General features: G+C 46.7%; 10 protein-coding genes across 10 annotated transcripts; 4 read left to right on the top strand and 6 right to left on the bottom strand.

Annotated features, from left to right (window-relative positions):
* Positions 1-20: 20 nt before the first annotated feature.
* On the bottom strand, positions 21-1,161 carry BDBG_00398 (ankyrin repeat protein). Its single transcript, XM_031719868.1, has one exon. The coding sequence runs from the start codon at positions 832-834 to the stop codon at positions 247-249; it is 588 nt and encodes a 195-aa protein (XP_031575778.1). The 5' UTR covers positions 835-1,161; the 3' UTR covers positions 21-246.
* A 452-nt stretch (positions 1,162-1,613) lies between these two features.
* Positions 1,614-7,006, top strand: BDBG_00397 (uncharacterized protein). Its single transcript, XM_002629105.2, has one exon. The coding sequence runs from the start codon at positions 2,960-2,962 to the stop codon at positions 5,849-5,851; it is 2,892 nt and encodes a 963-aa protein (XP_002629151.1). The 5' UTR covers positions 1,614-2,959; the 3' UTR covers positions 5,852-7,006.
* Positions 7,001-9,234, bottom strand: BDBG_00396 (DNA topoisomerase III; the record flags this gene model as incomplete). Its single annotated transcript, XM_031719867.1, has 7 exons — positions 7,001-7,796; positions 7,859-7,995; positions 8,044-8,366; positions 8,422-8,591; positions 8,647-8,825; positions 8,879-9,079; positions 9,148-9,234. The coding sequence occupies 7 exons, from the start codon at positions 9,232-9,234 to the stop codon at positions 7,001-7,003; spliced, it is 1,893 nt and encodes a 630-aa protein (XP_031575777.1).
* A 141-nt stretch (positions 9,235-9,375) lies between these two features.
* Positions 9,376-11,699, top strand: BDBG_00395 (DUF1295 domain-containing protein). The gene is made up of 2 exons (XM_002629103.2): positions 9,376-9,963; positions 10,062-11,699. Exons 1-2 carry the CDS (start codon positions 9,604-9,606, stop codon positions 10,812-10,814), a joined length of 1,113 nt encoding a protein of 370 aa, XP_002629149.1. The 5' UTR covers positions 9,376-9,603; the 3' UTR covers positions 10,815-11,699.
* On the bottom strand, positions 11,091-14,676 carry BDBG_00394 (AFG3 family protein). The gene is made up of 2 exons (XM_002629102.2): positions 12,522-14,676; positions 11,091-12,443 (listed from the first exon to the last, which is right to left on the bottom strand). The coding sequence occupies exons 1-2, from the start codon at positions 14,443-14,445 to the stop codon at positions 11,635-11,637; spliced, it is 2,733 nt and encodes a 910-aa protein (XP_002629148.1). The 5' UTR covers positions 14,446-14,676; the 3' UTR covers positions 11,091-11,634.
* A 148-nt stretch (positions 14,677-14,824) lies between these two features.
* On the bottom strand, positions 14,825-20,329 carry BDBG_00393 (fungal specific transcription factor domain-containing protein). Its single transcript, XM_031719866.1, has 9 exons — positions 20,313-20,329; positions 19,843-20,173; positions 18,106-19,767; positions 17,914-18,041; positions 17,497-17,858; positions 16,938-17,434; positions 16,680-16,855; positions 16,012-16,575; positions 14,825-15,944 (listed from the first exon to the last, which is right to left on the bottom strand). Exons 3-9 carry the CDS (start codon positions 18,307-18,309, stop codon positions 15,167-15,169), a joined length of 2,709 nt encoding a protein of 902 aa, XP_031575776.1. The 5' UTR covers positions 18,310-19,767; positions 19,843-20,173; positions 20,313-20,329; the 3' UTR covers positions 14,825-15,166.
* BDBG_00392 (uncharacterized protein) lies at positions 18,629-23,773 on the top strand (the record flags this gene model as incomplete). Its single annotated transcript, XM_031719865.1, has 4 exons — positions 18,629-18,699; positions 18,950-19,122; positions 19,273-19,426; positions 19,965-23,773. The coding sequence occupies 4 exons, from the start codon at positions 18,629-18,631 to the stop codon at positions 20,101-20,103; spliced, it is 537 nt and encodes a 178-aa protein (XP_031575775.1). The 3' UTR covers positions 20,104-23,773.
* On the bottom strand, positions 20,579-21,627 carry BDBG_00391 (uncharacterized protein; the record flags this gene model as incomplete). Its single annotated transcript, XM_031719864.1, has 3 exons — positions 20,579-20,779; positions 20,841-21,273; positions 21,515-21,627. 3 exons carry the CDS (start codon positions 21,625-21,627, stop codon positions 20,579-20,581), a joined length of 747 nt encoding a protein of 248 aa, XP_031575774.1.
* On the bottom strand, positions 22,272-25,595 carry BDBG_00390 (threonyl-tRNA synthetase). The gene is made up of 5 exons (XM_002629098.2): positions 24,900-25,595; positions 24,563-24,827; positions 23,925-24,500; positions 23,147-23,864; positions 22,272-23,031 (listed from the first exon to the last, which is right to left on the bottom strand). Exons 1-5 carry the CDS (start codon positions 25,496-25,498, stop codon positions 22,877-22,879), a joined length of 2,313 nt encoding a protein of 770 aa, XP_002629144.2. The 5' UTR covers positions 25,499-25,595; the 3' UTR covers positions 22,272-22,876.
* On the top strand, positions 24,752-27,083 carry BDBG_00389 (H/ACA ribonucleoprotein complex subunit 1). Its single transcript, XM_002629097.2, has 6 exons — positions 24,752-25,840; positions 25,912-25,962; positions 26,022-26,122; positions 26,207-26,352; positions 26,443-26,471; positions 26,536-27,083. Exons 1-6 carry the CDS (start codon positions 25,756-25,758, stop codon positions 26,748-26,750), a joined length of 627 nt encoding a protein of 208 aa, XP_002629143.1. The 5' UTR covers positions 24,752-25,755; the 3' UTR covers positions 26,751-27,083.
* The last annotated feature ends 17 nt before the right edge of the window (positions 27,084-27,100 follow it).

Raw genomic sequence — 27,100 nt, 5'->3', positions numbered from 1 at the left:
CTACTATGTGGGTGAATATCTCTGTGTGAATTATACGTTATACACGATATCAACTAGGGTGGCTTATCAACATGATTCCACGCGCATGGTCCAAAAACAATAGCTCTCCCTTTTCATCAGATTACATCGGGCGCGTGAGCGCTTACAATTATGTTCCTAACAACAATATACAGATCGGATAAGTTCAATCGAAGAAAGCATAATTAGGGGCCTGCCCCACTGCCATTAGATACATAGCGGGAATGTTTATCTTGTTGCATACGCCGTCAAGAACGAGGCAACTCGCTCATGACCCTGTAAGACCGCTTCAGCTAGAGCAGTGTATTCATCATGTGTCACCGCATCGACGTCGACGCCATGTTCGAGTGGGATCTCAACAATCGCTTCATTACCATTACGGCTGGCCACGAATAGTGGAGTCCAAGTATCCACGCCTCGTTCTCCACCACCAGAGATATCAGCGTCGGCTCCACGCGAGAGCAAGGGATGGACCGTAGATGCATGGCCCTTGCGGGTTGCAACCCAAAGTGGAGTTCCTCCACAGAGACATCTCTCATTAATATTCAATCCGAGGGCTAGCCTGTTCACAATATCATTCTCTCCAGCTGAAGAGGCAAAATGCAGGGCTGTCCATCCCATTTGGTGTTTAGCGCGCAAATCTGCTCCACACTCAGCAAGGAGTTCAGCATTGGGATCGGCTCCATGCTCAAGCATCCATTTTATATCTTCGATATTGACTCCTTTTGATATCAGCAGCTGCATTGGAGGCCATCCCGACCCATCGTGTGCATTGATATCTACGCCATATTCAACGAGTAATTTAAGAGCGTCCATGCTCCGGGCACGCACAGCTCAAAGGAGTGATTCCTGCAGAGCAGATGGATTGATCGCCGCATTCATTCCACGCCCCAGCATATCTAGCTATAGAGGTCTCCCCCACCATAATGGCACACTCAAGTGCATTTGCCTGGTTTGGAGCCAACTCAAGGGGATCTGCTCCCGCGTCCATAAGATTGCATGCTAATATATGTCACCCTTCTAGGTACGTGATGTGGAGCCACGGGGCACCGTCTTCTCTCGGGTGCTTTGTCATAGAAATCTCCGAATGAAATAACTTGTTACCCAGGCACAGATTGAATAAATCGTTTGGTGATGTAACCTCCCAAAAGACATCTGTGTTAGCTCGGGAACTATTGCGCCACAATTATTATCATTATTACTTCTTTGTGGCGGATTGCAAGCACACCTTGTCAGCTACTGCTAGGAGGATGTCCAAGTTACGAAATTGGCCGTAGACAGTCATAATAACTAGGTCAATAATTTTCGGTGTGAGTGTCAACGTCAATGTTGGATTTCGGAGAGACAGGCTTGGAGATATCAAAATGGAGTAATGGGATGGGTTTCCTCATTCTTTTGAGTGCCATTTCATGCTTTCAAAAAGGGGCAGGGGGAATTCAGCTGCATTTTTCTCCATTCCAAGAAAAATCAGATTTATAATTGTTTGGTTCTTCCCTAGTTATGAAGTTCACTAGTAGTTAACTATTCAAGTATTGAGTGAAGCATAACTAAGCCCTGCATGTTCATTGGAAATGAATTAAAGTATTCATCACTTATTTTTTGTATAAATTGAAGCAGAGTCTGCCAAACTCTTGTATAAATATCTACTTCATCAGCAGAAAATATCAGTTCTATGGAAATTTCAGCGAGCCGCAAAATGAAGTCTAACTCGAATAGGAAATTGATTTACAATGTGCAAAAGAGGCTTTTTGACCTTAATCCAACCTCCAAGCATTTGTCTTGCTGCAAAACAAATCTTCAATTAAGGCATTTTCATTCACTCAACCCACATTTTTTTCCGACTCACCTCTTTCAACTTGAAAGCAGAAAGATGTGTGTGCTGCTGCACCTGGCCAGCCAGGTGGATCAGCCAGGTGCATCGAACGTTGTTCCATAAGCAAAACCATTTGATGGCTAGTCTTTTGGTGAATCTGGTGCTTGTGATAAAATATGATGCCCTGTGTTGCGGAACATCTATCCGCCTTCCATGGGCTTTCAAAGAGCTTTGTTTGCGAGGCCTTTGAGGATGGTTTTCTCCTATAATAGCTCCAAATATATGGATCTGTTATCAGCTTATACAAGGAGACAAGAGCTGCTTTCAAGATCTTTTTACCAGGCACTTTGTTTATGAAGAAAAAGGGTATATCTAGCTGGAACACCACAGGTCAAAAACAGTTACAATCATCACTGAATCTTTCACAATGAAGGCATTCAGTGGTATACCCTAAATTCACAAAACAAAGAACTGCATATTATTCACTCTCAGAGGAGAAATACTAAGAAATACCAGGAACATTGCCTACCTGTGCAGCAGGATCAAATGGGTAAACAGTCCTTGGAGCTCTTTTGCCCCACTGATTGAACTTCACAATGATTTGAATCAAAAGAATTTTGTTGTTTGCAAAACACCCCAGTGGTTGAGTGAAAGAGGGCCCCATCTGTTTACTTTATGCAGCTTGTTTGCGGAGCAGTGCTTTATATAAGACAGGGATTTCCCTATCTATATTTATCATGTTTTTATGCTTGCTATTATATCGGTACAAGCTGCTTCTTTATTTAGATCAATTCTTTACGGCTACATGGGGACCTGCTACATGATGAAGTAAATGCTTCATTCCTTCACAAACAGCATTTAACTCCATTACAACTCTCCGCTTTCCTAGCTCTTTTCTACCTCTAGATATCCGACATAAAGCTGTATCCCCTCCACTGGCCAACGTCAATAACAACTTTATGAGTTTGAACCCTACTTTTCCTATTACGTCGATATCAACTTACCATTACTCCGAGCATCGGACTCTTCTTCGATTTCATAGCGTTCAACCGAATAGAGTCCTTCCGGAAGCCTCATCTACATTAGGTCAGAGCCGCAGACAGCCCCTCGCGGGGACTTATCGTAACCATGGAGCCGTACCTACTAATCGGCGTTTTCACGCTTCTTACCAGTATTGGATTTTATCTTCCAGTACCATTTACGAATATACACCCAGATAGACCTCTTTCAGAACGCCTTGTTGGCGCTCTCCAGCTGACCGCAACGGGGGAATATGCTGCAAGACTGTACAACTATTTAAGTACGCCACATCAAAATGACACTGACTCTTACGCCCTTGAGACTGATCCCAAAGGCCGCGACACCCGTACGACTATCTACACGCCAATCCCGGAATCATTTCAACAAAGCAATGCCCAGAGAGCTTTCCAAGATTCCCAAAGCCCTCCCCAAACTGTGACTGTATTTTTGACCTCAACAATTACGAGCCCTCACGGAGCCGGTCACACGATAATGCCAGACAATATATACGAGGTTCCAACTAATCCTGAGTGGGTTCTATCTAGATGGAGCCTCCAACTTGAGGACGAAATCCTACGCAACCCAAATATGTACACTGCCATCATTCTCTTATTTGCGTTTGTTACCTGGTTCCTCTCTCGCAGCAGGCACTCTAGAATCTCAGCAAGTCATGATACAACTCTGCAGGCATCTAAAGGGACAGACACCGAATTCGTACAAGCATTAACCCGACTTTTTCAGTTGATGATGTCTAGCCAAATTAACACCACAAATACCACTCCAAATATCTCAGAAACTTTCAACGCCAGTCTACAACATGTTCAGGAACAGGTGAACCGGTTGCAGACGGAACAAAAGTCGGAAATAACTAGCGCTCGTTTCGCATCTCTAACCGACCTAGTGGGTGACTTGGAAAATAAAATGGCGCGGCGGCCAGATCTCGAGGAATTGTCCGCCAAAGTTAAAGCCTCTAATTCCAGTTTACAATCTCTCAAAGTACAGGTGGACCGCCTGTTAGAAGCGCCACACTCGAAGCTTACCGGCGCGGAGCTCGCTTCCTTGATCGATCAAATGCCTGACCTGAGCCTGAAATTCACTCCAAAAGCCGACTTTGACCAGATGCTCATCAGGTCAACTGAAATGACGGACACGTTAAACTCCCAAAATATGAAGATACAACAAGCTGTGGGCCGCTGGAACGAGTTTACCACTTGGCTTCAAGATCTTCGGCGCGAGATTCAGGGCCTTCGAACTAGTCTTGACACCAAAGGAAAGGAGGTGAAGGATTTAACAATGGGATTTGCACAACTTAAAGAGAAACAGAAGGAATATCATCAAGTCACACAGCGAACGCTGACGGAAAAAACAATGGTCTTAGAGCTCCAAAAGAAAATCACCTCGTCAGAAAATAAAACGAACCTATTAATCCAAGATGTCGAGACGCTTAAAAGACAAGCCAAAAATAGTGAAAAAACGGAAATATCGACTGTTGTTCTGACTGACCAAATAGGCGAGCTTCAAGCGAAAATGACCTCTTCGGAAGAGGCCATCCAGAAATTGAATAGGGAGTGGGAACTCTGGATGCAAGGTGATGATGTCTCTGAGGGTGGCGGTCTAATTAAATTCCCTAATACACAGGCCATAGACCTCGGCGCAAAGGTTGAGTCGTACATAAGCACGGCGAGTTCGATAACCAGAGATTTGGATACCTTGAAACGTGAAACTCAGGAGTCGACTGGCGAACTTCAGGGGAAGTTCACATCCCATGAATCGACTATCAAACGATTGACTGGTGACTTAGAGGCGTTAAAGAACATCAAACATTCTCCGAATAATCAATGGGAGCTACTCCAGAAAAAGGTTGCGTCAAATGAGAATGCCACGAAAACGCTGTTCGGGGATTTGGACAAATTGAAAAATGCCATCCTAGAATCAAACAGTCAAACAGACGAAGTTCGAGGGAAGCTCAGATCCAGCGAAGACACTTTACAGCGATTAGCTAATGACGTGAGAGCACTGAAAAACGGGAGGCGGGATCCGAACAACGAGATCAAGCAGCTCCAGGAAAAGGTAAATTTGTTCGATACCTCCATAGAGCGGTTGACCCAGACACTAGAAACTTTAAAAAATGGGCAACAAAGCGGCATTGAAGCGAAAGTGAACAAGCTTCGGTCAACCCTTAACGAGGTAGATACAATTGCCTTGACTACGCGAAATGATGTGGATCGGATTACGGCCCGAATCAAGGAAGTCGACCAGTCAAATCGAACATCTCGTGCCCTGCTCACTCAACAAGGCATAGAACTTCTCAAACTCCGTGAAAAGTTAGGTATCATCGCGCCTTTAACAAGCCCCTTTGATAATGAGAGTGAGCTAGCGCAAAAAGATGCAGCCATGTCAACAGCCAGCATGTCTTCCCAAATATCAAACCGAAAAGAACTTACCAAAGACATACAAAATGAATCTGCCCAGACATCCACGATTCCCAAGGACGATAAACCCCAGCCATCGGCAACATTATCTACAATCCAAGCACGGGGAGATTTTGGCCATAGGCACGCGAGCTACTCTACTGAGGAAACTACTAGCAAGGAGCCAGCAAGGCCTACGACTTCTACTATATTAGCAACGCTAGCATCCCCGCCGCTGGACACCGTGGCTTCAGTCCCTGGACTAAAAACCTCGGTACCGAAACAGCAAGATAAAAATATAAGTCGCTGGGATCCGGCGTACGAGAAAGCCGATGTCATTCCAAGGGCCGAAAAAAGACCATCTCAAGTGGCTCTTGGTGCTATTCCACCACTGAAAGGCGCAGAATCAAAGGAATTAAACGAGCCCCTGGCGAAGCAAACCACTTTGCCGTCCAAGCACCCAAGTTCAGAGGCCTCCTCAAGACAACCAGACAAAAATATGAGCCGCTGGGATCCTGCATATGTTGGACCAGAGGGCACACTCTCACAAGATAAGAAGGGCGGAAAGAAAAAATCAGCTAGGAAGTGAAATTGCGCTCTGGAGCTTTTCTTTTTCTTTTTTTGTTTTTTATTTGGATTTACCAAATTTCCCTATTTCAAATTTGTGTCTTGTGTCCTCGCCAGGGAACCGTTCTATTAAAGGTACTGCATGCCGAGCCTTTCCAGCCTAGCACACTCCTGCCTTTACTAACTCCCCAAAATACGCAATGTTTTGTGACTTGGTGCTGTAAATGAGGTGTCTTACTGGCCCTTGTGATCCAGTCCTCCGAAACGGCGGTATCTTGATACATATGATAATATTGTGGTATAAGTATCTATGCTTTCAGATTTGTTTTCCCCCTAGTTGCCCGCGTTTCTCGTGTGCGGCATCAAATAGTTAAGACACCAGGATACAATTTCTGGCAATCGAGAGGCAGGAACCTGAAAGCTACTCGAGCTATGGAGTTTAGGTATTTTTCTTCGAGTATTTGAATTGTTTGCTATTGTTTGTAAACCATATACTTTGTCTAGAGAAACTCCAGCTTTAGAAATGCTAAGAAAGTTGAAACAAGAATAAAAGGAACGACAAGAAAAGGAAGAAGAGTAGAGCAAATAGAAAAACGCAATTGGGATGGGAATTGCAAGGGTTTATACGGATTAGAGCCCTTAAACTTACGAACAGACCGTCAAAATCTCCGTCAAGTCATCCGAGAAATGAATTCACGGGGGGGTTAAAATACACCGAAAGCCAAGTTAAGAGAGGCAGGGGCAAATACCGTGGTGGCTCAGAAAGGTTGCAAGACGACCGGTGGCATGAGCCGGATAGAGATCAGTTTAGAAAACTACGTGAGAACAGTTATTACCCTTCAGGGAGAAGTCTGAACTTGAGCGATACAACAGAATGCAGAGATAGATTCGAAAAACCCGGGGAGAAGGCAATTAGAGGTGATCGGGCTCCTGGAAATATAATATATCTAGGCTGCGTTTACTTGATACCATCATGATGTCCACCAATGTTGTACACGTACATGTAAATATGGAAACCTTTTTAGATCCTGCCAAAGTCGCAGCTTTCAACACCTCAAAGCAAAACTCCAAAGACGTTCGCTAATTTTAATGTTTCTATTTTAATAGTGTTTGTCGTAAGTATTATGACAGAGTATCGCTACAATAAAACTAGCCCTGCAGTCAAGTATGGTCACCTGTTACCCTCTTCAAAGATATATTTCCTACAAGCAGCCTTGAGCACATCAATTCTTTGCTGGGTATGCACGAAAACCTCGCGATACATCTGCAAGCTCTCATTCACCACCTCCGTTTTTGTCTTTGTACCGGCGCATATTTCTCGCATCCGCACCTCCATTTCTTTTCGCAAAAAAGGCTTGCTTAAGCTGGGGCTGTCGGGCAGACCATTCACGACATCATCATAGCCCTCAACTAGAGCCACACCAAGATGGGTGGGGATGAACTCTTGCACGGAATTGCTACCTCCCCCGCTACCACGGGGTCGAGTGGCTACATATTCGCGCTCTTTTATCTTCGCAATATGCTCTGCCATGGTAGCGTCAGTTCCGATCCCATTAGCATCCATCAGTCCAATAAGTTCGGGCTCTGTTAAATAACCTGGTGCAACGGTCTTGCCATCCGTTAATTTAGCCTCGGTGGGTTCGAACGCCTCGCCAAGTGTAAAAGGAGGGATTTCTTGACTACTTTCCCATTTATCGTATATGTAAACATCCAAATAATTCCTTTCTAAGACGAGGAGGCCGTTTGTGTGGAACATTTCATCGCCATACTTTATTTCCACTTCCGTAGACTCGCCCTTTGCATCTTCAGAGCAGCAGGCGAGAAAACGTCGGGTGACGAATTCGTAAACAGCACGTTCATCCGCGTTAAGTGCTGATGGTGCGGCGAATATGACGGGGTGAATGGGAGGGTGAGCTTTGTCGTTATGACGACCAGCTCGTGGCTGGATGAAAGCACCGTTCATGAGACTAGATGATTTGTCAATATGCTAAAATTAATCCATGGACAGCAATATACAAAGGTGACAAACCGCTGCGCATACTGGCCCCAATTTTCACTCGGTATTTGCTTTTCGACCAACTTTTTCAGATCAATTCCTTTGTCAAACTGATCCGTTTCTGTTCTTGGATAACTGATGAACCCTTTTGTGTATAGAGCTTCCGCGATCTAAAATCCTATCAGCAGAGTTTTGCGGCATGGTGGAGAAAGACCAACCTTCATGACTTTCTGACTGTCCATTCGAAGATATCTACTTCCCATCATTTGGAGATCCACAGTAGTCAAAGGCAGTGGACGCCATTTGCGTGTTGGCTTCTTGTTCACTTTCGTAACCTTAGCGGTTTTTGAAGTCAAGCACCGCTCAAACAGAACAACAACAGCAGCTCTATCGAAAAGATGGACTCTCCGCCATAAAAAGTTGACAGTTTTCCCATCACGGGCATGTGAAACTTTGATGGACCAGAATTTTTCTGGTTTGAAGTTCTTCACCCGAAAATATCTGTCGACCACAAATCCCAACGTCGGGAACTGGCAGGACCCTGAAACTGTCAAACTGTCTGCGTAAGTTGAGCATTGGGAAATTGATATAAATACCGTAGCTGATAACTCGGTCCTCTAGGGCACCTCCCAATGATTTGAGTTGGAGAGTTTGTAGCCTAGTAAAAGCTGCTCCGATCCTCAAATCAAGCTCGATCCGTGCAGCGACTGCATTAGCTTGACTATCATCTAGCTCTATCGGGTTCTGGGCAGCCTGTAATATATGACTAGAAGGTTTTAGTACTAGAGTTTAGACATAGTGGTCTCTGTAGGCTAACTGACGCTCGTTCGGTATTGCTAAACCTCGCTCGTTTTACTTCAATTCGCGGATTTGCTTTTCTCGCCTGATACCGTACTTCTGTCCCAATGTGCTCTCCTTCACGATCACAATCTGTCCAAATAAATAGAGCCTTAGACTGTCTGGCCAACGTTCGAATATTTTCAGCGATGCTCAGTTTGTCCTGGGAGCAAGTTAACTCCCGTTCGTAATTCTATGTGGAATGTAGAGACTAACTTTCGCAACGGAATCTGTGACAGGTGCATCAAACAACCGGCCAGGCGGACATGAATTCCAGCTTCTGTACTGCGAGTCAAAGTCCAAACTCGTCAAATGACCAATGACACTTGTCATCGTCACCGAACACTGGCCCCATGGCGGAGCGAATGTGAAGTCAAACTCGTAGTTTTTCACATACACATTACCCCGAATCGATACCTACAATATCGGGCTGGGATTAATTATTTTTATATTTTGAAGAGAAATCGCCTAGACCTTGATCTTACCGCACGGCTTGAACCTCCAGAGAGGTGCTGTGCCACCGCTCTAGCAATTGCAGGTTTCTCCGCGACACATAAAACTTTGCGGGCCATTTGCAAGGGAAGGACAATAGGAATTTGAAGATTATGACTCTGTCATGTGCTTCGATCGTACCTGATGGTCATTTTGATCGCAATCACCAAAAGGAGACCACACAAATACCAATTGTTCGCAGGTTACAGCTGGGTGCCGAAGTGTGTGTCTGCACGAGGCTCTTATCATGTCGTCAAATCTCGGAAGGTGCCCCGACGCGTTAAGCTTATTTTCCGACCCAATCAATTGAGCTAAATAACTCGGGTCACGCACGGACCAACGTTGCCCAAACTCAACCTCCGTCCGCCGCCACCGAAAAGGGTCGCGCCAGGTGTCACGAAACCTGCCCATTCCGCGAATTATCCCATCAATTCAGTCAGCGGTCTAATATGGCTTTGCCAACTGTGCATACGCTCGAAGCCTGTGCGGATTTTCGTCTCACAGTCCTACCGTACTTGTCGCAACTCACATCGCTTCCGACGAAGTTGATCGACAGCGGGACCGATATCCAAGCGCTTAAACATGTCTACATCACTACAAACCCTTTCATCACAGCCATCGCTTTCGCGCTGTTTCTTGCACCAGTATTCCTAATAATATCCGAAGTGACCAGGAATTATTCTCAAGTTGACCGTTGCTGGAGCATCCTTCCCATCGTTTACAATGCTCATTACTCCGTATGGTCTCGTTTGAATGGACTGCCAACTGGGATAATTGACACGATTTGTGGAATCACCATCATTTGGGGTGTAAGATTCTACCTCCTGCGCTCACTATATTGACACTCCGCGATGCAGCAGGAAGATGTAGCTGAATCAAACCATTAACTCATGATCTCCCCTCACAGGTTCGACTTACTTTTAACTACTGGAGAAAAGGCGGCTACAGCGTCGGTTCAGAAGACTACCGATGGGCAATATTGCGGAACAAAATAAACAACCCTTTTCTGTTTTTCTTATTCAACCTTACTTTCATATCTCTCGTGCAACCGGTTTTATTAGCCCTCATCACCGCTCCGACGTACCTGTTCGTCCTACTCAGCAGTACCCCCGAAGGGTCCGGACGCGGCGTCTCCGACTCTGTCTTCTCCCGGGTTATCCTCCTCTTCATCTTCATCGAGGCACTCGCAGATCAACAACAATGGCGGTTTCAGAAAGCCAAGAAGGAGTACAATGAAATCGCTCGCGTCCCACCGCAATATAAGGGGATTTACACAAGCAATGACCTGAGCCGTGGCTTTGTGGTTTCGGGCCTCTGGGCCTGGTGTCGACACCCGAATTTCACCGCTGAACAGGGCATTTGGCTAGCATTTTACCAGTGGTCGTGTGTCAAAACTGACCAAGTGTACAATTGGTCGGGTATTGGAGCTCTGTGCTATGTCGCCCTCTTCCAGGGAAGCACGTATCTTACGGAAAAGATTACCGCGTCGAAATACCCGGATTATAGGCAATATCAACTGCGTGTGAGGAAGTTCATTCCACGATTAGATGTCGAGCCGCGGGGGGGAATGCCGGAAGACCATGCTACGGCGGAGGTCCCCAATGAACCAGAGAAACCACAGCCATCGAAATCGAAACCAACTAAGAAGAAGGCGAAGTGATCCCCTTGTCTGCCATCACTGGAAGTTTCCGCCAAACCATTGATCTCTGGTACTCTATTTACCATTGTAGTACATGTGCTTAAGGTCTTCCGTATCATATTTATACGTTTCCAGATACCCTGACTCAATCTAAAATCAACTCATACTGCCCCCTATGTCCATCCAATTAATCTTCGCTACCATATTTCGTTGACCGGTGGCATTATTGGGCCTGATAGAACAACAGCACCAATAATTCCAGAGATGCACTCCAGCATGGCGCAACTCTCACTTGGGAAAATGTCTTGAGAACCTACTACTCGAAATCATAGTGTATAATATTTTTTTTTGATTCAATTATTGATAATTTTTTATTCTTTCTATTTTGATCTTCAGCTTTCCTCGTTTTCTTTTTCAACATTTGACATACCTCATTCATGCCCTGTTTATAAGCAAATGAGCGGATAAAGGTGGAGCTTTGGTATACAAGAGAAGAAATAAAGTTACAAAATTATAAATCAGGGTGTGGAGATTTCAAAGCGGAGACGATGTCTGGGCTGTCGGGTTGCAGTCAGGCAGGGAAGTAGAGGGTATGCCAATGATAGAATAGAAAAACATATAAGAGTGCAACGCGTGAACACCTAGACACTTGATCCATCTGAAATATAATAAATAAAGTACAGACCAAAGGAGAATGAAAGGGAAAGGGAACAGATTAACATAGGAAAAGGACATGTCAAGAATGCACCAGGTGGAGAAAAGAAAAGAGATATGTGAACTTATATACTTCAGTTTCTAAACAGATGAGTGAAATATTGAAATAGAACACCACCATTTTCCTTTATGCTGGACTTGACGACGCAGGGCCTTCCTTATCATCTAATTGACTTGTGTCTGATTTTTCCGCGAGAGCATCTGTCGCTGGAGGCGGAGGCGCTATCGTCCCTTTACCATGCCCTCCATCGAAGTACTTTGCAAACTCGCCAGATTCAGGGAATGGTCGCGGACCAAGCAGACGGATCAAATCATCACGGCTAAGAACCTCTTTGCTGAGAAGCTCCTCAGCAACGATGCCGATTTCAGCCTTCTTCTCCATTAGGAGTTTACGGCACTTTTCATAAGCTTCATTGACGATCCGTCGAACTTCCATGTCTATGTCCCGCGCAGTGTCTTCCGAGAAGGGCTTTTGGAATTGTTGCTGTTCTTCGTCATAATACAGATAGCCAATTTTTGGAGACATCCCGAATTTTGTGACCATCGCGCTAGCCATGCGGGTGACTTTGTTGAAGTCGTCACTTGCACCGCTCGTCACGGTGTCGAAATGGAGTTCTTCGCTAACACGACCACCAAGGGTCATCGCCATTCGATCCATGAGCTGGTTGAAATTCATCAAGTAGGTATCGCCCTGGGCCGGTAGGTACTGGGCATAGCCAAGGGCACCTTGCCCACGAGGAATGATGGACACTTTCAGTAACGGATCAGCATACTTGAAGTACCAGCCACAGATAGCATGGCCAGCCTCGTGATACGCCACCGTTCTCTTTTCTTCCGGAGAAAGAACCAACGATTTCTTCTCTAGGCCGCCAATGACACGCTCGATCGCTTGCTCGAAATGCGTCATAGTTACCTCGTCAGCACGGTAGCGGGCAGCTGTGCAAAAGGTTAGCTCTATCTAAAAGGGGTTTCCCAAAAAGTCAAGATATTGTTTCAGATAGAATGTTTACTTACCAACTAGGGCAGCCTCGTTGACACAATTGGCAATGTCTGCTCCAGAGAAACCAGGTGTCAAGGCAGCCAGTCTACCAGTCAGGTAATCCAAATCGACTTTAGTGACAATCTTCTTCAAGTGAACCCGGAAAATCTGTTTACGGCCATCCATTGTCGGTCTATCAATGGTGATGTGCCTGTCAAATCGGCCAGGCCGCAACAGTGCCTTATCAAGGATATCGACTCGATTCGTTCCAGCAAGAACGACGACTTGTTCGGAAGTGTTGAAGCCATCCATCTCGGTGAGAATCTGATTCAGTGTGCTTTCCCGCTCATCGTTTCCACCACCATAAGCGTTTTTCGATCTCGATTTTCCAATAGCATCAATCTCATCAATGAATATAATACAAGGTGTGTTTTTCCGGGCAGTTGCGAATAGATCACGGACTCGGGAGGGCCCAACACCGACAAACATTTCGACAAATTCAGAACCGCTCACGCTGTAGAACGGAACACCTGACTCGCCAGCAGTAGCCTTTGCCAGTAATGTTTTACCAGTACCTGGTGGACCTGAAAGGATAGCGCCTCGAGGTATCTTGGCACCAAGTCGTTGGAATTGCTCGGGCTTCTTCAGGAAGCTAACAAATTCCATAATCTCAACTTTGGCCTCGTCCATGCCGGCCACATCAGCAAATTTTGTTTTGATATCCGTCTCGTGGTTAAATCTCTTCGCCCTGCTTTTGCCCATGCCGAATATGCCACTCTGGCCACCTCCACCGGTAGCACGTCTCGAGAGCCAGATGCCAGTGCCTATTAGGACGAGGGTTGGGGCAAGACTGAGGAAGGTAGCTCCCCAGGAAACTTCATCTTGATAATCGACTGGGATACGTTCAGATGTTGGTATATCGAGTTCCAGCTGGGCTTGGTCGATTTTCCTTTCGAAGCCTTCAACTGATCCAATTGCGAAGACATAGAAGAAGTTTGGTTGTGTCGCAGGCGATTCGGGATACACGTTTGCAACAGCCTCACGGTGAAGCTCGACTCGCACCTTCTTGCCATTGAGTACCGTCAATTTGGACACGAGGCCCTTATCCAAAAACGTATTTCTGAACTCCTGCCATGTAATATCCTTATTAACCTCTCCTGGAATAATGCTCCGATACAAGTAGTATGAGAGGAATGTAGCCACTAGAAAGGAAGCAGGGTCGAACTTGAATTTGAAATCAAACGGGGTGTTAGAGTTGAAGCTCGGCCCCTTGGGACCATCTTTCTGACTCCGCTGTTTCTGATCCTGCTTTTGTTCTTGACGAGACCCTCTGCTTTCGTCCTTCGATTTGCCATCGTCCCGTCCAGGCTGTTTCTCAAACGAGTGTAAGCGTTGTTTATGAAAATCCCTGTCTGCCATCTTAGCAGCCACCGCTGGTCCATGTCGAGTCCATATCCGAAATATCTGGGTTGCGTGTACAAGGGTAAATTGCTTGGATTCCCTAACTTGCTTGATAAGTTGTTTAACATCGTCCGGAACACCTTCTTCCTTGAACACTTCTGCCATTTCTTCCACCATTTTTTTCTGCGACGCAGGAAGCTTGTCCTTCACCATTCCTAGCACATAATCAAGCTCTTCGATCTCTTCCCGAGTTGCCCGGTACTTTGGCTTTTCGGGTTCCTTGCCGTTCGGTCCCCCGGATGGCGGTCCGCCGTGGGACGAAGGTTGACCCGAGCCACCATCATTAACAGATGGAGGAACGTTCCCGTTTTCCTTGCCAGGATTTGGAAATCGCCGGAACTGGGTTAGATACGAACGGGATTGGCGGGCGTTTAGTATCGCGGGGGAAAGGTATGATTGCCGCGATGGAGAGAATAAACATCGTGTATATATAGAGCGCCCCGCCGCTGTCCCCGAATATCGAGCAAGATTGCCAGGCCGTCGAATAATGCTGGCCATTGTCGAGGGAGGATGGAGGAGGGTGGAGCGGGCGGAAAGCGACAGGAGATTTGGCAGACGCTCAATATTGACCAAGTCGTGAAGAACCCATAGGAGCGTCACTCCGCCAGCATGTACAAAGAGGAATTAAGATAAATGAAGAAGGGAAGGAGCACGAGAAATCCCGTGAGAAGTTCGTGCGTTCGTTGGAGAGCAGTTTGCACGCCTTCTTGGGGATCCGGTGGAGGCAAAGAGGCGGTGGTTGGTTGAAATTCCGCTTCCGAATTTTCGCAGTGGCTGACTCATCCAACCGGTAAGTTACCACGGCACGGAACCATCTAGATGCCAGGGCAACTCCCCGCCAGCCAGCAGCCTACAGAAAGAAGAAAAAGAAAAAGAAAAAGAAGTGCATTGGTCATGATGCGGGCGGATATTTAGCTATATATTATACATTTACAGATATTCCCAATACGCCCCAACTCCGCTAGCCTCTAAACCCGTCTCAGAAAATAAAATCCCTTCATCAAAATGTAGACGGCGGAGTGGGGCCCCCCAAAACGCCAGAAAAGCCTCCCTTGTCCGGGGCTATCATATTATTTCAAAAAAAGGGTAGTAGAAAAGAGTCCGTTGTTCCATCTTGCCATATATTAAAGTCGCTCGCATTCGTTTCCATTCCTACTCAGCCTCAGACACACCTTTCGCCCGCAGCAAACGTCGTCTTAAGTTGACAAATGTATGTCAACTACGCCTGATGCTCCTCTCCGCTTACGAATGGAAAGTTAGCAGGCACGTCCGCCCAGTCCCATTCTAATGTCATTGGCATCTGCCAGAGTTCCTGGGGCACAAATGGTTGCTGAAAGGACGAGAGATCTATGGGCATTGCACAAGGGTTGGAGAAAGACGGGCTGCCGCTGTTGAACGCATTTGGATTCACCTGGTTGGGTGTCAACATTTCAGAAGAAAAGTTCTCGTCATATCCATGTCCGAACTGAGTTCCAGTCGTTGTCGACGCGGCCGTCGGTGTTGCTGTGGTCGTCGATGCTGGTGTTGATGCTCCTTGCTCCATACTCACAGTTTGGTTGAAGTAGAAATTCCCGTCCACTTGGTTTGTTTGCCGAGTGCTTGGGTTCGCTTGAAAGTGTTGTGGGGGCAACGATGCTTTAGGTGTGACATTAACCGGTTGGACATCCGGCGCGGCTCTGGCCTGCTGACCAGTGCTAGGGGTTTGAACAGGCACGTCATCGTCGTTGTTCTCATCGCCTCCAGCCCTTCGCTTGCGCTTTGACTGTGTTTCCTTTTCAGCCCTCTCCAACACAACCTTTGCAATCCTTTCAAATTCAGAGCAAACTCCAAGCATACGTCTAACACTTCCATTGGATTCGTCAGCAACCAGCATCGAAAGAAAATTTACCACAAGTCCCATTAGCTTCACATCAGATCGCGCACGGGCATCTTGTGGGTTTTGAAGTATATTGGCAAACAGCGTGACCAATGCAGAAATTGGGAAGTAAAGAATTAACCTAAACGTATGGAAGTAAGCCATGCATACCCCACACAATAAGGTTGTAGATTTCGGAGTCTACTTACCAAACACAGGCAAAGTCGCCTTGGGGTATATATTTGATCAAATGTATAGAGGCACGAGCAGCAGAAACACAAAGAACAGCGGAAGAGAACACACGTGGGTTCAACGGCCTCGCGTTCAGACCCTGGATTGCATAATTCGATAGGCGGCTCGTCCAGTATCCATGGTGAACAGACATTCGGTGAATTGTGGTCAGACAGTTGTAATAAGCGAAGTGTAGCACCACTATATGAAGAATTAACGGGCGGTGGGTGGCTTTTATCTCATGTTCAGGTCGGAAATCAAGTGGTATGCTGTCTTTCCACTCTTCAAGTTCTCGATCAAGTTCGCCAATCGTATTGAGAAGCTCGCCGTCTGATTGTCGGGAGGCTTTGGTTGAATAGAGCTGTTTATATACTTTACTCTCGATTGTTGCAAAAATGCACATCAATCGGAAAAGATTTAGTTTTCCCTTGCCATCAGAGAGTGGAACATTTCCAATATTATCTGGGGGGTCTTCACTAGGAAGCTCGACATTCATATCGTCGTCATCCTGCACCGGAGGCCTCCCGGATCGAAGACATATACTACATAGTGTTAGCAATTGTCCAAACACTCATAATGAGCGTCTACAAAAAAAGAAGAGACAAGACAAGAGGAAAGGAAAAAACTGCAGGCGGGAAATCCATACTCCTTGTCTAGTATGTATGCGATCCAAAAAACTCGCTTTCGCTGTTCGAGTTCAATGGGATTCAAGCCAAATCCAGAACCGCGCTTATGCAGACCTATACTATGCGAGAGGCGGATTGCTGCAGCAACTAGGAAAAATGTCGGTTGTGGGTTAGGAGTTCCTTGTAGGAAAAGTGACTGTAATTGTTAGATACCGCGCCCATTCTCCAGTTTAGTGCAGTGCTGGGTCTGATTATTGGCACTATTGAACCAAACTTACCATTCCAAGCAAGGCTTGCACGCTCAGGAGATCAGTGTTTCGCATAGTCAATTCCGTCAAAACACCCATCGCATTTTTCAAATACAGCCAAGATTTTTTATCCTCCTCCTGGGGTACCAAGTTACTCATAATTCGTAGTCTGTGAGCTATAGCCAAAACGACATTCATACTAGCCCACCATCCAGAGCCCTCGTAAGGATCGCGGGAATATTGCCGTTCGACCAGATGCATAAAGGTGGGTTCGTGAAAGAGAGGAAAGACGCAATTAAAGTTCTCGAAGTAATCTTTAAAGAGGGATAAAGCTTCCTCCCGGGGAGGCAATGGTTTGAAAACACGACGAGCAAATATATCACTGAAAATCTCCGGCTTCCAATATATCCATTTATTGTCATCTACATATGCAGATGAAATCATGTCCTGAAACGAGGAATCCCCCGTTTTCTCGTTGACCCATTGGATACCTTTCGGTGAGAATATTGAGAAGCCAGATGATGATCCTGCAACCGGTTAACTTGACTTCGACTTATATTATGATCACTGAAAATTTGAGGGATTTTACCAATATATCGGGTCTCCCCGCAATTGTTGGTGACCAAGGAGCACATCATATCTGACAGCGAATCTAACTCCTCTGTCTCCTTTTGGGAGTCTGGTGAAGTGGCCGGAGTCTTGGGGCTGGTGTGAAAATCTGCATGTGGTGTAGAAGTAGTGGGCGATGGTTGGTTTGTTTGATTAAAACCAAACGATGCTGTCGATGGCTTGGATGATAAGCCACTAGGCTGAGATGACTTATCTGCAAGCCGTCTTTCCAGTGCGCTAAGATCTGTTTTACCAGCGTCTGCTTCCGTTAACAATCCGGATAGACGTAGTAAGGATTCCATCCGGCCCAATCGATTTTCCAGCCCTTCGATATATTTGGCCCTATAAATAAGTATTAGTGAGTGTTGTAAAGTTGTTTGGGTGCGATCAACTCTACCCTTTGGGTGGATTGCGTTTCTTCTCCACTTGAGTGAAGATGCACTCCGTTTTATAATTTATACAGTGGGAACATTTTGGCATCTTCCCATCGCATTTAATCTTCTTTTTTCGGCACATATCACACGCCTAAGACCATCAATCAGCAAATGCCCAATGACAGCTAGAAATAGTGCTACGTTTCCAGACATACTCTTGCAATTCTCCGTCTCTTAGCATCGTTGCTCTCCTCCATATTGCTCGTCAAGTGGTCTTCGGAGAATACTGGTCCTGGAAGTGATGGTGTTATGGGCGAACCATCAGGATTGTATGCCCCGAATATCTGTGGAGGTTGATTGACCACCATGTTCATGTCAAATCCCATGCTATCTGCATCTCCTCCACCAAGATTATCCATTTTTCTAGAGCAAGGAGCTGATGAGGGCGTGGCGGTATCTCCAAGCCCTGGTCCGAACGGGAAGGAAAATCGAACGTCCGGCGTGACGGGGGCAGTTAAGGTATCCCCACGCAGCGATAGTTAGCTCCGGGACCAAAACTGGGTTCGCGGTGAATAGCGAAAGCGGAGGGATCAAGGTGGAGTGTTCGTTTGATGCTGTGGCCAGGAACAGTCGGTGCAGAAAGCCAAAAGACGAGGAGGGCGGCGGAGGGGAATAGGATGCTGCTTAATAATGATATAAGTAAATGTAGTTAACTCTCGCTCCCTCGTCTGACAGCACATGGACGGTGGCAGTCTGGCAGATGGGTTCGGTGTTGGACCCAAGATGTTTCCTAATTTGGTGGTCTTGAGGTTTGTATGAACGGCAGGCCGTGGCGGCAAAATGGAATCGCACTGGATGCGAGCGAGAGCATGAAAGGTGCCTCCCCGGGGTTAATATGGGCCCAGAGAAGAAGACATGAAGAAGCCACAGGGAACGGACTGGACGGACTGCAACCACTAGAGCTAAGAAGAAGAGGATCCCAGAGAGCAAGAGCGGTTTCTTTGCTTTTTCCCGCTTTGCACAGTGAAGTTACCGAGGGATGGCGCCAGGCCCAAACAGGCTAGACCCGCGCACTGCACCCAAGCACCGGCGATTTGTCATCACCGACCCGACCGCCAGCGCCCGCCCGCCCGCCCGCCCGCCAACCTCCACCAAACGACACGTATCTCCAAGTCTGTCAATCATATTTGTTGCCGGAATTCTTCTTTGTTTGGTCTCATTATCCGCTGCTGGTCGGTTTGAAACCGAGGTCGTGAATTTTATCAGGCTCGCTCCAGAAAAGCAGCCCCAAAAACATGTATCGTGGTTCCTCTGATAGTGCTTCCTAGCGTATGGCTGACGGAAACAATGAAATGTCCGTCAATGGCTGATGCTTCTTCTAGGGCATTATTGGACTTTAAAGCAGCATCATCCCTGCTCTGCAGTAACCCAGATACGGATACTTCAAGCGCCTTACAAACGACGTGAGGAGAACGATGTTGCTATCCTGATAGAAATGGATCCATGGACTGGTCCAACGACGGTCACTCCGAAAAAGTATGGATACCCGAGCAATAACATAAATCAGAACTGCGATGGCAGTCGATGATGGTCAAGCCACAGCTCGGCCTCGCCCCAGAGCTAAGCCCCAAGCCCTCAGAAATTACAAGGCCGGATCACAGGGAGCAACATCCCGGGTTTCAGTAACTTTACGGAGTACTTCCGCTCGAGTTGTAAAAATTACTTGTCAGCAATAGATCTCCGTCATCCATCATTAACACAGCTCCCAAAGGTATTCTCAAGTAGAAGGATCAGGGAATCCTATCGATTCCCTACAAAAATTTAAAGCCCTCAAGAAATGACTTGTTTGGAATTGGGGCCAAGGCCAACAAAAGTTCCTTCGGCAGTTAGTCTCTCAGATCTACACTAGCGGATCACCCAATACGACATCGTCTCCATACAAGGTAACATACCACACCTGCGGGTACGGTAAATGGCCACCATTGGAAGAATTTCACCCACTGCGTTCGTTTAGGAATTCCAGTTTAGCTAGTGGAGGCTGACGTGGGAGAGGTATTTAAACTGATGAAACCAGGTATCACCATTGTGCCTCCTCTGTCGCCGCCTTTGTCTGCGACGATGGAGGGGGCCAGGATCTCATGGCCAGCAGGCAACCATATCTCGATGGATTTCATCACTTCAAGCTAGGCCGTTGGTGGGGCAAGCAAGTCTGAGTGGGCGGCCAAAGAAAAGCTGATATCTCGAACAATAAGAAGCAACCGACCGACGTTGTCTTTCATGGTTCTGTCAATCTAGAGTTAGTTATACGCGTAATTTTACGAAGCATCAATGGAATGGGGAAGGGCGGCCAAAGCACAAGCCAAGGTTAGTTAACTTTAAAGTGCAGATGGCTTTGATATTCCATCCGTGACTCATAACTTACGAATCGAACAGGGCACTTCCCAATATATTAATGACAAGGAGTTTGCTATTTTGCGCCCCATAATTTATTCTCTTTGAGGTAGGACGCTGGCGGAGCTCGCTCGATATCTGTGGCTGCTCCTCTGCGGCATCCCTTTTTGGTATCTGCACGAAAATTTAGGGCTTGGATCCTGCCAGACTGGAAAGTTGTCACAATCGTATGCGAGAGTCCCATTGGCGTCTGACTCTGACGGTCCTCCTTTCAAATTTAAATCCATTGATTCGTTTTCAGAAATGGAATATTCCACCTTGCTCGTAGCATCGCTTACTTTTTGCTGCCCTTATGGCAGCATTATTGTTGACATGGGCGGGCATTTCAGAACGGGCAGTGTCTCTAAAGTTTCGAAAATCGACTAACTCCGCCTCGATCCTGGGGATCTGAGATTCATCCTGAAAGCCGTTTGTAGTTTCTGAACAGCCCTGCTGGGCCTGCAAGAAGTTGATCGTTCCCGTAACACAATCCTCTCAATGATAGATGGGCAGGACTCACCGTGATGAGGATTAGCACCCTTTCCTTGACGTGCTTGCAAAGACCGCTCATGTTGTCTGAACGAAGCAAGCATCTTAGCTCAAAATCCCTTGGTTTTCGTGGGGCAGGTTTACGATCACGACGCAGCGGTCCCCGCAGGTCGGGCTCCGCGCGCTCCGCACACTCGCTCACCCCGTCGCCGGTGGAACTGGTAGTTAGCGGCCTGGGCAGGCGATGGAAACCTCCAAGATTCTTAACCCCATCAAGGATCATACGGTCGCTAACCCGGAACAGCCAGGGGCACTCCCATCTAGCACTATGGTGGACCTTGGGCTTGGCCGCCCAATAAGAAGTTGGAACAACCTTGGAACAGTTGCATATTCCGCCCTTTAACTTATATAAATTGCTCGTAGTATCCTTAGGCAGCAGCGTTCTTCGTTCACATTTGGAGTTACTGCGTATTCGAGTCAAGATCCGAATCAGGCCATGGATGCGAGCGAAGCCTTTGTCACGGACGGACGACACCGCCAGGATCGCTTGACCATTTCAATTGGTCGTCATTATTATTTTCTTTTGTCTTCCTCTTCCTCTTTCCCTTTGCCAATCGTTATCAGGCTCGGAAGGTTGATGCTGGCAAACAAGGAGACAGGATTGAAGGAACCAAAAATTTCCGCCCCTCCAAAAGTCGGTCAGACTTAAAAGGCGCTCGGGGCGGATGTTGAATAATATCCCGTGCTATCAGCAATCGCAGATCCGCAATATTGTCTTTGGCGAGGCTCATCATCGCTACCAGGGTTCCTGGGGACATATTCTTGACAAATGATCGACCCGAGGGGGGTTCTGGTCGGCTTGGCCCAATTCCCCTGATTAGCGATGAACGAACCGGTTATCAATTTTGCAATGAAACAGTCAAGGAAGAACAGATTGCAGGTTCATCGGCCGGAACTGAACTTGAAAAAGCCGTGTCCGGCTCCCCATAACACCGCGCTAGAGCCACTTTCTATCCAACCACAATTTTGTTCAGGGCAGCTCCGTGACATTTATGACGGTAGAGAATGAGTCAATTTGGAGGAAAACAAATATACCTGCCTGATGCTTGACGTGGAATGGTGAGTTCTCGAACGCATCGTCCAAAGAGGGCAGAGGGAATTTGGTAGTTCACTACACAGTATATCCTGGCAGCCATATAAAATTGTTTACGATACCAAAATCACCTGCTGATGGTATGGGGAAGCCAAAAGAGGCACCCTCTAGTTCACGGGGAGCTCACGTTCATATATATACATACAGCGGAGCATCCTAACGTTCTACATCATCGAAGGTCGTAGTAGGGAGAAGAAGGATGTGGCCACTACCAGTTCTGACTGCACTTCCTGATTTAGGTGAATTCTATAGACTTAGAAGATTTCTCGGGAATTACGCCCCTGGCAGAGAGAATGCAATCGTATCCAGCACAACTTAATTATTGTTTGCCGAACGAGAGCTGACCCATCCTTGTTCTACCTCAAGATTTTAGATGAGAAGATGAGATGGACAATGGTGGGCCAGTGAATTGCAATATATTAGATACAAAAGAAAGCACAGAATCCGTACGAGCTACGGTCAAGGCATACCGTGATGTTAACTGTCAAGTTAACAAGTCCCAGTTGGTACGAGAAGTTTCAATTATGTTACCTAGCACTTGATGTCCGTATGTGAAAATTCTACTTCACGAAATCATGGAGAGAACATGCTTCCTGTCGGGGCAGTTTAAAATCAGCCTTTCCATGACTTGTCTTGTCTTTCGTTCTGTCTATATACCCGCCCGTCTACCATTATTTCCTTCTCCCTTCTATGATCATATATTTTCTTCCTGACAGATTTATTTGAAACCATGACCGGCTCTTTTCATTGCTAAGTATTGAGTGGAAACTGAACGAAACCGAGAACTGGTAAATAAGGCATGGGAAACGAAGCAGGAAAGAAAGAAAAGAAAAAACGAAATTAGCACCTAGAGAGACCTCTTACTAAATGAGATTTATTTCTGATTTTGTCTTTTGACACTTCATTAAGTCTATCTAAAGTTCGTTCACAAGGCGGCGTTCTTTACGGAGAGCACGTAGCTTGACCCGGGCTTCCTCTAAGGGAACAAGGCTGCCTTTCGCTTGAGAGCTAGGATCATCGCGGTTGCGAATGTTAACAGTGCGTGTTGACTTTTCTTGGGCACCGACAACTAGATTATTCGAAAAAAATTATTACGATTAGTATAACTACGGTGGTTCGGGTCACGATGGGGAGAGAGGCTATCGAAGCATCATTAAACGGGAGAAGGAAAAGCCATTGCTTACCGAAGATGAAGTTATACTGCGCGATCTGGCCTGTGCGGATTTTCTTCTGCATCGTATTACCGCTAATATCAATGTCGACGTTTAATTTGTCTCCCTTGAGAATCTGCTGCAGCTCCTCGACATAGTCGTTGATAGCGGGCATGACGGGTACGATCAAGATTTGGCGCGGGCTCAGCCAGAACGGCCACTTGCCGCCGAAATGCTCGATGATAATACCAAAGAACCGCTCGAAGCTACCAATTATCGCTCTATGGATAACAACGGGGCGGGCGCGGCCTGGGCCTGGCTCGTCGCTGTTGGTGGGAGGAGCATCTGGTTTAGCAGCATCACCTGCTGGCTTTTCGTCGGGGTTTTCGGCCGGTTTCTCTGTAGGCTTCGCTTTGGCTCCCGTCTCGCCAGTCATGTACTCCAGTTTAAAGTTCACTGGCATTTGATAGTCCAGCTGGATGGTGGCACACTGGAACTCTCTCTTCAACGCGTCTTGGATTGTGATGTCAATTTTGGGTCCATAGAAGGCGCCATCACCCTCTTCAACTTCCCAGTCATTGCCCTTAAATTTAGTCAAAGCAGCACGTAATTGATCCTCGGCGTAATTCCATGTCTCGATCTTCCCCATATACTTCTCCGGCCTTGTGGATAGTTTCAACTTAAAGCTGAAGCCAAATAATCCATATATGGCACGGAGGAAGTCAAAAAGGCCATCAATCTCTTTCATAATCTATTACCTGCAATTAGTTAAACAACCACGACAAAAAAGGGATAAATGTATAGAATTCACCTGATCCTCAGTACAAAATATATGGGTGTCGTCCTGTTGGAACTTCCGCACCCTCGTGAGCCCGTGTAGAGCACCAGATGCTTCATTTCGATGCAGCACGCCGAAATCTGCCATCCGAATGGGTAGTTCTCGATAGCTTCGTTCTTTGTGTCCGAACATGATCGCGTGTCCGGGGCAATTCATGGGTTTCAATGCCCACGTTCTTTTCTCGATATCAAGCTTAAACATGTCGTCCTTGTAATGTTGCCAATGTCCGGATTGACGCCAGATGCCAACATCGTACATGTTTGGCGATTGAACCTCCTGATAACCGCGCTTAAGATACTCAGACCGCAAAAGCTTTTGCAAGGCGTTGAAAATTTTTGTGCCATTAGGAAGCAAAAATGGGCACCCCGGGGAAACCTCGTCGAAGAAAAACAAATCCTGATCCTTTCCAATTCTCAGGTGATTCCGCTTTTCAGCTTCTTCGAGGAATTTCAGATGCTCTTGCATTTGCTTCTTATCGGGGAATGCTACACCACGTATCCGCTGTAGAGCATCATTGGATTGATCACCCAAGAAATAGGCAGCGGAGTTCTTGAGAAGATATTAACATCTGAGTTATGAAACCGGCTGGCATTACGGATCTGTATACATACCTGCATAATCTTCATAATCTTAATTTTGCCCGTATGTTGGATATGAGGCCCTCTGCAAAGGTCGACGAGGGTACCGCATCGATAAACTGTACTACTCTCCCCTTCAACGAGATTATTAATGTAGTGCAATTTATATTTGCTATATGCGAACATTTTCTTCAGATCCTCTTTCGAGACTTCCAGTCTGTCAAAAGGTTGCTTTTCCTTGAAAATACGGGCTGCTTTTGCATCAAGCGCTGGCCAGTCGCCTTCCTTCACAACATGACTACAATATTGCTTTAAGCTTAGTCAAAGTCCCCAAAAATGGACGAGGCAGGGACGAGGGGTAAAGACCTACCCTGACTCCAAGGCCATATCGTAGAAAAACCCTTGAGGCGTTGGCGGACCATGGGAAAGCAAACATCCATAATGACATTCGCAAGCCTCTCCCAGGACGTGAGCGCTAGAATGCCAGAAAACCTCTCTTCCCTCAACGGAATCAAAGGGCAAAAAAGTGACCCTGCAATCTCTCTCCAACGGCCTATCCAGGTCCCACAGTTCCTTCCCATCCAGTTTCGCAATCACCACAGTAGAACTGATCTCCTTGGGTATATCACGTAGGAACGAGCCTGGCGTGGTTTCCCACGCCTTGCCAATGACGGTGGAGGGATTCGAGTCTCCAATGTCGATCGTAACAGTGATATCGAAGCGGGGCTTATGCTTTAATTCTTCATCATGCTTCTGCTTAAGTTCTTCGAAAAGCTTATTTCGCTCTATAATAAAATCTGGTAGAGGCACTTCTGCAGCAGGTTCAGGCTTTTTCGGTTTCGCTTTTGCAGCTTTTTGCGGAGGCGGGGCACTTGAGACGGAGGGGTTAGAAGCCTCCATGGCCGGTCTGTGAGGGAGGCTCTGTTGCTGGTTCGCAGAACTTGATATGTTGGCGGATTCTCCACCCATTATGACGCTCAACGGGAGATTCCGCAATTAAATCTTCCACAATCAATTATCCGTCTATCGTGGTCACTCCAACTCACTCTATACTCGCTCAACCTTGACTGTGCAAAAAAAGCAATTATTTGAAGGCGGTGAGTCACGTGGTCACTTTTTTGCTCCCACGAATTTTGTCGGCGAAATAAGATAAAGAAGCTGCGCTGCTGGAAAACGCCCTGGACAGCGCTGCTTTTCTCCCATCATCAATTCAAACGCCCGCAACCATGTCTTTCAGAGGAGGCAGTCGAGGCCGCGGTGGCTTTGCTACTGGCGCCAATCGGGGCAGCTCAGGCTTCGGTGGACGTGGTGGTGGGTCAACTTTTGCAAACCGCAGCCCTAGATCTCGAAATCATAAATGAATCTGACTTTTTATTTCGCAGGACGAGGAGGAGGCTTCCAACCCTCATTCGGCCCTCCAGCTACTGTTTTGGGTGAGCCTTATGTCTGATAATCATGTTCCACGCTGCGCTGTAAACTGACCTGTGGACAGAGATGGGTTCTTTCGTGCACGCCTGCGAAGGAGAGATGGTTTGCGAGTCCATCAACCCAAAAATTCCCTACTTCAATGCACCGATATATTTGGAAAATAAGGTCCGCATAAATCGACAGGCCTAAGATTTCCTGTTAGAGGGGTAAACATACATTGCTAATATCTGTGTGTTGCGTGTACGTTAGACTCCCGTTGGAAAAGTCGATGAAGTTCTAGGTCCTATCAACCAAGTCTACTTCACCATAAAGCCCCAGGAAGGAATCGTCGCAACTTCATTCAAATCGGGAGACAAGTTCTACATTGGAGGAGATAAATTGCTGCCATTAGAGAAGTATGCGGGATGCCCTATTTCTCTCCCCAATACTCCGACAATTTTCCCACGAGCACAGATCCACTAATATATCTTTTCTCTTCTTTCCAGGTTCTTGCCTAAACCAAAACCACCTCCAGGTAAACCAATACAACCCTGTGTTTACATATTTCTGCGTCGCGAATAGTTTCTTATTCTATCTAGGTGCCCCAAAACCAAAGAAGGCCAGTGGTGCTGGCCGAGGCGCAGCCCGTGGTGGTCGCGGCGGGCGCGGAGCCCCTCGTGGAGGAAGAGGTGCGCCACGAGGACGGGGCGGAGGCGTAGGAAGAGGAGCCCCTCGCGGTGGAAGGGGAGGATTTACACCCCGCGGTGGTTCCAGGGGCGGGTCTCGCGGTGGTTTCGGCGGGCGGAAGTTCTAGAGGTTTTTATTTTTTTCATTGGCGTTTTGGGAGCTCTCAACGGAGGTTATCAATTTACCAAACTGCTACTTTGTTCTGCATAATTTAAAAAATAAACTGCCTTTATTTTCTACTTCATAAAGGCATTGTGGCATTTATTGTAGGACTAGATGTTCCGTTTTTCGAAAAGTCACGATATTCTGTACATTTCTTCTGGGTGAACTAATGGGATCATATCGATCATGAAACACTGTTATTTAACTCTCCATTAGTGTAAATCGAGGCCAAGAATGATGGAGGTGGGTAATTCTCGTTCTGGTTCTTGTGCAGGCTTTTTTGAGTTCCAAGCTTGCGGTGAGATCCCAATCAAT

The sequence above is a fragment of the Blastomyces gilchristii genome (assembly GCF_000003855.2).
Source record: "Blastomyces gilchristii SLH14081 genomic scaffold supercont1.1, whole genome shotgun sequence".
Lineage (NCBI taxonomy): Eukaryota > Fungi > Ascomycota > Eurotiomycetes > Onygenales > Ajellomycetaceae > Blastomyces > Blastomyces gilchristii.
The sequence above is the reverse complement of the archived record's forward strand: the minus strand, read 5'-3'. Positions and strand labels throughout refer to the sequence as shown.

Coding starts and splice junctions, on each gene's coding strand:
- BDBG_00398 (XM_031719868.1), bottom strand. CDS start 834: ATGGACGCTCTTAAATTACTCGTTGAATATGGCGTAGATATCAATGCA.
- BDBG_00397 (XM_002629105.2), top strand. CDS start 2,960: ATGGAGCCGTACCTACTAATCGGCGTTTTCACGCTTCTTACCAGTATT.
- BDBG_00395 (XM_002629103.2), top strand. CDS start 9,604: ATGGCTTTGCCAACTGTGCATACGCTCGAAGCCTGTGCGGATTTTCGT. Junction 9,964..10,061: donor GAATCACCATCATTTGGGGT/GTAAGATTCTAC, acceptor CTCCCCTCACAG/GTTCGACTTACTTTTAACTA.
- BDBG_00394 (XM_002629102.2), bottom strand. CDS start 14,445: ATGGCCAGCATTATTCGACGGCCTGGCAATCTTGCTCGATATTCGGGG. Junction 12,444..12,521: donor CAACGAGGCTGCCCTAGTTG/GTAAGTAAACAT, acceptor CCTTTTGCACAG/CTGCCCGCTACCGTGCTGAC.
- BDBG_00393 (XM_031719866.1), bottom strand. CDS start 18,309: ATGGATAATCTTGGTGGAGGAGATGCAGATAGCATGGGATTTGACATG. Junction 18,042..18,105: donor AGAGACGGAGAATTGCAAGA/GTATGTCTGGAA, acceptor TGATGGTCTTAG/GCGTGTGATATGTGCCGAAA. Junction 17,859..17,913: donor AAACGCAATCCACCCAAAGG/GTAGAGTTGATC, acceptor ACTTATTTATAG/GGCCAAATATATCGAAGGGC.
- BDBG_00390 (XM_002629098.2), bottom strand. CDS start 25,498: ATGGGTGGAGAATCCGCCAACATATCAAGTTCTGCGAACCAGCAACAG. Junction 23,865..23,924: donor TATTTTGTACTGAGGATCAG/GTGAATTCTATA, acceptor TGCAGGTAATAG/ATTATGAAAGAGATTGATGG. Junction 23,032..23,146: donor GCAGTATAACTTCATCTTCG/GTAAGCAATGGC, acceptor CGAATAATCTAG/TTGTCGGTGCCCAAGAAAAG.
- BDBG_00389 (XM_002629097.2), top strand. CDS start 25,756: ATGTCTTTCAGAGGAGGCAGTCGAGGCCGCGGTGGCTTTGCTACTGGC. Junction 25,841..25,911: donor AGGCTTCGGTGGACGTGGTG/GTGGGTCAACTT, acceptor TTTATTTCGCAG/GACGAGGAGGAGGCTTCCAA. Junction 26,123..26,206: donor CGATATATTTGGAAAATAAG/GTCCGCATAAAT, acceptor CGTGTACGTTAG/ACTCCCGTTGGAAAAGTCGA.